General features: G+C 40.9%; 1 protein-coding gene across 1 annotated transcript in view; it reads left to right on the forward strand.

The window, feature by feature from the left end:
* LOC103366830 (semaphorin-6D-like) overlaps positions 1–8,102 on the forward strand; it is a gene marked incomplete at its 3' end in the record, with an annotated part of 206,374 nt that extends 198,272 nt beyond the window's left edge. The window contains exons 19-20 of the mRNA XM_008294670.1: positions 5,556–5,614; positions 8,023–8,102. Of these exons, the coding sequence (XP_008292892.1) occupies positions 5,556–5,614; positions 8,023–8,102 (139 nt within the window). The remainder of the gene's footprint in view (positions 1–5,555; positions 5,615–8,022) is intronic.
* Between the last annotated feature and the right edge of the window lie 932 nt (positions 8,103–9,034).

A 9,034-nucleotide genomic window follows, 5' to 3' on the forward strand; every position in this document is an offset into this window, starting at 1 on the left:
AATCTGAAATAGTTTTGGATAAGTCTGCGTAAGGTTATATATAATTTAAGTGTCGAGTGCATCTTAAATCAGGCCTTCAGTTATTTAGGTTTCGAGTCAAAACTGAAGTTGTTTAAACCAAGTCTCCAGTCTTGTTTGTTTTGTTTCAAATCAAGACAAAACCAAATCAAGTCACAAGTCCTTAAAGACAAGTGTGGCGTCATTAGATTCACATCAAGTCTTGAGTCAATTTGCATGAATACCCTTAAAGTCGCAGGTCATTTGATTCAAAACCTGAGTAAGATTCAGGTCAAACATTAGGCCTTTTATGGGGCGCCTCTATGGCTCACCTGGTTGAGCTGGCGTCCAATGTGGAGGTCATGAGTTCGAATCCCGCTCATGACCCTTCCCCCCATTCTTCTCCCCTACTTTCTTGTCTCTCTCTCACTAACACTATCCAATAAAGGCACAAAGGCCAAAAAAATAACTTAAAAAAAACAAAACAGTAGGCCTTTCAGCACAAGTTAGAAATCAAATCTTAAATCTCAAGCTGATTAAGTCAAAGTTTCACGAAACTACATTCAGGTCTCGAGTCTGCGTGCATTTGATTCAGGTCTTCAGTCCCACAAATCTCAAGTCGTGTAATAGTTTCAATTCAAGTCTGTAAATCTGAGCCTCTTTTCAACCTAAAGGTCTGAGTATTCAGAGTTTGGTGATTCGCTGTTTCATACTCTGACCTGGTTCTAGTCCTTTGGGGAAAGTCCAAGTCAAGTCAAGGACTCGTCGTAACTATAAAGATGAAAGCAGCTTGTTGTCTGAAACTGTCCTGAAACAAAGCCTGCGTGTCAACAGTGTGAATGCACGGTGGTAAGGCACGGAGGCCGTGAATGTTCTCCGTTGAACGTAAAGCTCCTGCAGCCATTTATACATTGTAATTACATTTCACAGCCTTTCAGACCTTTTAACGCCTCCACTGTGGCGAGAACACGGGAACACAATTCAGCAACAGCGGCGTCTGATAACTTGGCTGTATTTTATAACCGACTGAATGAGTCTATTTCCGTCCCCTCCTCCGAGTCGCTTCCCCGCTACACGAAGCGAGGCGTTCAGGTGCCCGAGAGCATTTCGGGATTTATAGCGGCTCACCGTCGCAGCGACCTCCTCCTGTTCTCTCCTCACTTACAGCTCAACCCACGCTGGTGGAAAAAAAATAAAAAATAAAATAAATGCAGCTCGAGAGACGGAGGGAAGATGGCGATGGGGAGAGAGAGAGAGAGAGAATGAGTGATAAGGGAGATAAATATTGAGTGACTGAGGGGGTGGACGAGTTAGCAAATACGTGAGGTGGAGAGAGGTAAATATAGAGTGAACGAGGACAGGGAAGCAGAATGATTTCATAATAAATCCAAGCATGTAGAGTTTGTTTAATGTGCTCTAAATATTCTACAGCTCCTCTTCTCTTATGTAACTCATTTACCTTTACCTCTGGTTGATGTGATGTGTATTTAAACTGTGATATAAATACAGTGTACATGAGAGAGAAAGTAAAGGGACGATAAGGGTTGTTTCTAATGGGGAAAATGTACAGAATATGACCAAAAGTAGGTGGATAGACAAGTCTTTTTAAGTATAACGTCAAGTCTCTTGTCACTTGTCTCTCAAGTTATGTCTGAAGTCATTTGAAACAAGTCTTAGACCAGGTCTAAAGTCTCGAGTCAAGTCTAAACACATCTGACTCAGGTCAAGTTTTACTGATCTGTGAAGTGAGTCCTTTGCAGAAACAAATCTCAAGTCATTTAATTTAGACTTTGAATGAGTTTTAGTCATTTTGATTCATACAAGTCTCAAGTGTTTTGATAAGAGTCTAAGTTCAGGTCTTTCACCATTTCAGTACCAAACCGATTAATTTTGATTAGGGCATTCAATTAAGTATGAAGTCATCTAAGTCTCAAGACGTGTCTTACTTAAATTGAGTCAAGTCTTATTGCATGTAGGAATCAGGTCCTTTGAGACAAGTTGAAGTCAAGTCCCAAGTTGTCTCAGGTCATTCTAAATGAAGTTTTTACTCCTGTGTTGTTCAATTCAAGATTTCAGTAAGTTTTAAGTCATTGTAAGGCTCAGGTCAGGTCTCAAGCCGTTCAAAACAAGTCTTAGGTCAGGTCTAAAACGGTTTAAATCTCAAGTCATTTCAAATAAGAATAAGTCATTAAAGTCTCAATGCATTTAACTGCAGTCAAGTGTCATGTTTTATAAGATTGAAGCCATGTGATACAAGTCCAAATCAAGTCTCAAGTCATCTTAGATAAGTCTCAATACAGTTTCAACTCCTAAGTTAGTGATATCAAGACTCAATAACTAAGTTTTAAGTCGTTTTAAGGCTCAGGTCAGGTCTCAAGTTATTGGAGATAAGTGTAAGGTCAGGTGTAATACTGTCGAGTTATTTCAATTTAGTATTGAGTCATTAAAGTCTTGTAAGAGTTCCATCATTTAAGACAAGTATAAATCAAGTCTCAAGTAATCTTAGATAAGCCTAAATAAAGTTTAAAGTCCCACTTTTTAAGGTCAGTCCTAGAGCTATTTAAGATAAGTCCTAGACCAGGTCCCGAGTCATTTGGGACTCAAGTCAGGTCTTAAATTATTTAATAGAAGTCTTAGGTCACATCTGGAGTTGTTTGCCTCAAGGAGTACGCCTTTAAAGTCCCAAGTCAAGTGTCAATGCATTTGACTCAGGTCAAGTTTTGAGTTTTGAGTCATTCAAGAAGTCCAAAAGACCAAGAATGTGTGGTTCAGCGTTTAGTCTTTTGTATTGAATTTTACTGTTTGTGTAAACACTGTTTTCCTTCTGAGTCAAGGCGGAGGGATAAAAATACAGGCATACTATATGTACTCCAGATTTACTCTGAGCCATGCGCTCTGCTCTTTCGAACACTACATTTTGTGTGTGCATGGGCGGATGTGTTCATCCAAGTTTAAGAGCCAGTGTGGTCTGCACAGTCATGATTGCACTGCATCTGCTGAGGTGCACAACAAAAAGCAAATGTAAGAGACCTGAGTAACGACTGAGAGCTATTAGTGCAGATAGACGGAGCGAAAAAGCATTTTCAGAAATAAGAGGAACAAAAAGTAAAAACAGGCAGCAGATGAATTAATGGCAAAGAGAGAGCAGTTCATTTAGAGATGGCAAAATGAATACGTAATTAAGAGATAAAAGACTAAGAGAGAGACGCTTGGAAACTGAGTCTATGAATAAAACTGATTAACGGTGAATCAGAAAAGGTCAGTAAAAGATGAGCAGGTGAAATGATTTTTCAGTTTTATTAAACAAGAACAAAATTCTTAAATAAATGGCCTTTTTATTTTATACGTTTTTTTTTTTTTGTTGGTTTTTTTTCTTTTTCCCCTTAATTACTCAGGTGGAAAATGTTTTTGCCAATACATGCAGAACGTGATAAAAAAGAGCTGGAAACACACTGTGCCAGATAAATAGGGATGTGGGCTCAGCGTGATCAGACTGATGAATGGTTCTGTCACAGATCACAGCAGTTTGAAAAACAAAGCACCTTTTCATTCTCTGAAATGTTTCTGGGGAAATATTTGGCCACCTCCAGGAACATCACGCCAGCTCCAACTTCCTGGTGATGGTTTATGACTCTACGTCGGTTCGTTGGAGCGTCGCCAAAAGTTCCGTCTTTTGTTTTGTTTTTTTTGCCTTTCGATGGAAAAATGAGTCACGAAGAGCTCTGGCTGACACTGAAAAAAAAAAATAAGAAGGTGCCAGAACAACTCAAAATAACTGTTGAAAGACTTCTAATTTTGCTTGTGGGTGTTTTTGTCCTCGGGAACGGAGATGTTGGTCCATCTGTCCATCAATTTCTTTAAAGGCGAGCAAGTGCAAAACTACTGCTAAAATGCGCATGGAATTAGCTGAACATTTTTAAAGTTCCAGATAGAGAAAGAAACCAAGACAAGACCCAAACTTTCAAGATCAAAGCAGGGCCGGTTTGAGTTAAGACCAGTGAAGACCTCACACTACTTGAAATATAGTCATTTTCAATGCACAACAGATACTCGTACACTGAAACATATTATGTACAGGGGTACCCATACCTGTTAACATCAAAAGCTACTGAGCCCAATCATAAGAGTGGGATCGGTACCTATCATGCAAAAGCTTTGAAGTGAATGGCACAAATCCATACCCGGTAAGAGTCACCGGATGTTCTATAAGGGTGTAGAGTCAGTTTCCTCCTATTCTTCCAGCCTAATTAACACTTGTTTGCTGGCCTGAAGTCATTAAGCCTCATAGAAGTCTCGGTCACAGTGCTCCTTTACAAACTAAACTCCCATAATACTCCTCCGGCTACTACAGTATTAAACAAAACTAGTGGTTTAACCAGGTAGCACAGCTAATCTCCAATGCTTAAAGTGTGCATTATCTATGGAAGTGATATAAGCAGATAGGGTTAGGTTTTTGAAATTTGTCTCGATAACTTAGGCTTAGGGTTAGGCCAATTGCAACTCTTGTCATGCTCACTGGAAGTTCGGTTATGTCAACAAGTCAAGCACCAACAGTGATGAGCGCTGACTCCTAAATGACTGTGTTGTTGTCTCCACACTACCCATACTACCCCTCCATACCACCCATGTGTAGTTCCTGTACTGTGAGTCTGGTCATGCTGCATTGGAGTGCCTACAAGCCACACTTGGCCCAGAGTTCAGGATACATTATAGGACATTATAATAGAGCCCTTTAAATTCTAAGGAGCCCGTCTTCTTTAGGACCGCTGTCAGGACAAACTGTAACTTTAGGCATCAATGAAAGTTCACATTTCCAGGAAATGCTTCACAACAAAATAACTGTCAATTACTTTTGCCATTATTTGCTTGTTTGTTTGGTCTTTAGAATGTCAGAAAATGGTTAAAAGTCTTCGCCTGAAGCACAAAATCAAGGCCCGAAAGCAGTAAGAATCCGTCCCTGGCTCCCTCGACTCACCGTTTTAGTGCAGTCATTTTGTGCTGCGCGGCGGTGAAATCCTGATTTGTTGCCCCTTTAAACATTGATTTGAAGGTCAGATCGGAGGCGACAGAGGCAGAGACAGTAAACAGCAGGGACACAAACCCAGAGGAAAGTAAATGGCTTCATTTACTGCAGCGAGCTCTGCACTGCTCGGCTCGCTCCCGGTGTGTACGAGTGTGTGTTTCACGGCCGCCTCTTGTTGCCGTCTGTCTTCTGATTGGACGAGTGTCACCCTTCTTTCTCCTAATTGAGAACCAAACAATGCTGAACACGCCGGCTGCTTCTCCTCAGTCAACCTCTGAAAATCTCTCGGCCTTCAGACTAAATGATGAGCTGGAGATGAACTATGTGACAAAATCTAATTAAGCGTTGTCGCAGCTCGTTATCCGGTCACCGTGGATATTCATCACTGATTAAAGTCCTAGGCAACAGTTACCCACGGCAACCGCCATGCAACTGTGTCTTTTTTTTTTGTTTGTTTTATTTTGCAATTGATGTTTTGTCCTTTTGTTTTGCTTAAATTCTTCCCTGTCCTCCTTCTGTGTCCGTCTCTCTGCAGGGCGGGGTTTGAGCAAGATATCGAGGGCGACCACTCGTTTCACCCCGACAGCTGCCACGGTAAGATAAACCCGACATTTTGCAGCCACAATAACGATGATAGCAGGTGTAATATGAGGTGTAAACAGTGTAAAAGTAAGCAGACTGTAAAACGGCAGCAGCGACCGCGTTTCCGCGGACGGCCTTATCCTGGTTTCGATCATATTTGGGAAGTCTGAGAAGAGAAATCTGGTTCTGAATAACTGATTAGTGCATAGAAAAACACAGGAATCGTGTTTTTCCGTCTATATGTCATGATCATGTCATTCTCTGGAATCGTGCTGCACTCTAAGCAAAGCAGTCCAGGTGTCCTGATCCCTTGATGATTCCTTCAGCTCTTTCTGGGGAATCCTGAGGCATTCCCAGCCCAGAAGGGATCTATAATCCCTCCAGCGTTACCTGCTTCTACCTGCTGATCCTTTCCAGTTAATACGCAGTTAAAACGCCCATATTCTGCACATTTATGGACCCATACTTTCTTCTAGTTGTTACTAGAGTATGCATGTGAAGTGTTTGGACTTTTTTTTGTTGTTGTCATTTTTCCTCATTGTGGTTCATTTTTCACTGCAACATAAAGTCCTGCACCTCTATGGAAACAGAACAACCATGACCAGAAGGAGGGAGAACTCAGAAATATCTCCTTTACAGTGTGACAGTGATAATGCCATAGATTAAATAATTATTTATTTTACCTAAATTGGAAAGTCTTGAATCAATATGTCCAACAAGTGTCCACAAGTAGGGAATTTTTTTTTTTTTTTAATGTCTCTACAAGCTGTTTAACTGTGTACATTTTTGCAACCTCTACAAACTGAGCTCTGCACATCAACTCCAGAAAGATGTTTCACCATGCGGCATGTGTCTGTCAATAACTCGCTCCTCTGTTCACTATTTTTGAGCCATGCTACATTCATTTTAGCGACCTATTATGTTTTATTTTCCTCTTACGCTCTCTTGTTGTCTCCTCTGTGTCGACACTGCCTGTAGTTCACCTGAAAGCTGATTTCTTTTAGTTTTTGGCAGAATCTGGCGCAAATTGTTAATTTTTGGTGATTTTTTGATTGAGACACGTTGAATAAAGTGATTTTAATGATGTAAGAGAATTAAAAACATTTACCCAAAACCTTACTTTAGCCATGATACATTCAAGGACCATCGGAAAGTTGAAAATATCGATGATTCTTTTTGTTTTCTCATATTGTACATTGTGGCAGCAGCTCTGTCTGCTCCCCTTTAGCTCCTGCCTCTTAAAGGCCCTCCTCCTGAACAGTCAAATCAAAGAGGAGGAACATTGTCATAAGCCCAGATCTCTGAGTATAGACATAAATATGTAGCTCTAGCAGAAGCAGCTCAAGAGAGGAAATATCTTTGGATGCTCATTCTTTGTTTGTTGCAAATGTGTTACATGGTGACGTAGATGAGTAGCAGAAGAAAAGCTTGAACTTTAAATGACGATTTTCAGGCAGGTAAAAGTAACTCCTGTTAGTGTGCACTTTATACGTTTTCAAAGCTTTTGCATGTACCAGAAACGCAGCTGTATAACTCACTGAGGGAAAACAATAACCCTGCAGAATGTGGGCTCTTTAACTCCTCCACTGGCCAAAGACTAAATTCCCTTCCTGCATCACTCCAAACATCATTTTCTGCCTCCATTGTTTGTGTTTCTATCTGCAGCAGTATTAAAGGAAAAAAAAAAAAAAAAACCTTGGAAGAGATGTATCTATGCGTCCCAGTTTCCAGAGGTGTGTTGGTGTGCATCTGTTTTTTTTCTTTCTGTATACTGATGCAAAGACAGTCACCGATCCTGCAGGTATCAGTGAACACCTTTCAGAGTCGGTTGCTGCAGCAGTTTTTCGTGTAATCTGTGGTGTTCAGCTCACATAGACGCCTCCTCCCAGGCGACGCAAGCATCCTGCCACAACTTCTCCAAGTCTGGGGAGATGCGTCGCCTTCAGGACAAACTCGGGGAACGAATGTCCTGTCGATTGTTGCAGATTAAAAAAGTGAAACCTGCACATCAGAGCGCGATGAAACTCTGACAATAAAACAGACTATCTGCCAGCGGCGGCAGCGGTGATTGCTGCGAGGCGGAGGCAGGCAGCGTTAGATAACCACATTACACCTGCAGATGTGGGGGCGTGTTGATAAATGAAGGAGGACATATTCAGATTCAGGAAGTAGCACCACCGCAATATAAAAATACTCCACTGCGAGTTAAAGGTTATTACTACTGATGGATTAATGTGGGGGCAGCAGCGGAGCCACAGAATACTTGCCAAGACTAAAACTACGCCGCTGTCGGCTTCTTCCGCTCGACTCCTGCTTGCGTTTCAGAACCAGAACTATTCTATTCATGTAAACACACACTCTTATATAAATATGGTTTTGTGCAGTAAAATCTGACTTCAGTTCTGCCTCCTTTTGTGCAGCCGACGTGTTGGCGACGACGAGGAACCAGGAGTCTGCAGCCGACTCCGCCTACGGTAGGAAACTCTTCTTGTTATTCCTGGTTTGGTTGAGTTTGAGCAGCAGAGAATCATGGGAGCGAGAAAGAGAGAGCTCTGTCTGAGACCGAGGGGAATGTGAATGGACAGGTGAAGTGTTTTCAGGACTAGACAGGTAAAAATAAATCTTTATGAGCAGACGACTCACTTGTTTTTGAAAAACCTGAGTCGTACGAGTACAGACGAGAGATTGTGAACTTCAGACGTTTCTGTGAACTCACGAAGCAGTAAAATTCTTGCTGAGGATTCCATATTTCTGCAGACTGCACCGGGCTTTTTTGGAGCATATCTACAAACATCCCTTTCTTTTTCAAAAAAAATAAAAAATAAAACCATGAGGGAAGTTTGCTGCACCAGCTCAGGCAGAGATGGCCTTTACTCTGTTTATTGCTTTCAGTCCTCTATGTAGATTCATTCATGTTGACATTTTGATTATTTTTTGGCATCTTTTTTCATCTTGTTTTGACTTTTATCTTAGTTTTGTCTTGCTTTGTTTGGCCTTTCTATCAGAATGGTATTTTTAACCCTCCGAACCTGGAGTCATTTTTTAGCGTTTTATGCTTCTCTCTCATTTTTACTCACTCTGGCCTCATTTTTCACTGCAATACAAAGTCCTGCACATTTGTGGAAACAGAACAACCATGACCAGAAGTACAAAAACTTCAAACATGTCTTCTGTCCAGTGTGACATAGTTTTAATGTCATATATCATTAAAAAGTTTAAAGTTTTGATTTTTACTAAGATTGGAAGAAAAAATACTGAACTCAACCGTGTCCACACGTGTTACCAACACTGGAGAAAAAAAACACACGATACATAATTTACTATTTAGATTGTTAATTTAATTCCATCCTTGTCTCCTTTCTGCTCTGCGTAAACACAGCCTGCAGCACAACCAAAGGTTTCCACAAAGCAGCGCAGACATTTTTGTTTTTT

This window comes from Stegastes partitus, unplaced genomic scaffold (assembly GCF_000690725.1).
Source record: "Stegastes partitus isolate 25-593 unplaced genomic scaffold, Stegastes_partitus-1.0.2 Scaffold985, whole genome shotgun sequence".
NCBI lineage: Eukaryota > Metazoa > Chordata > Actinopteri > Pomacentridae > Stegastes > Stegastes partitus.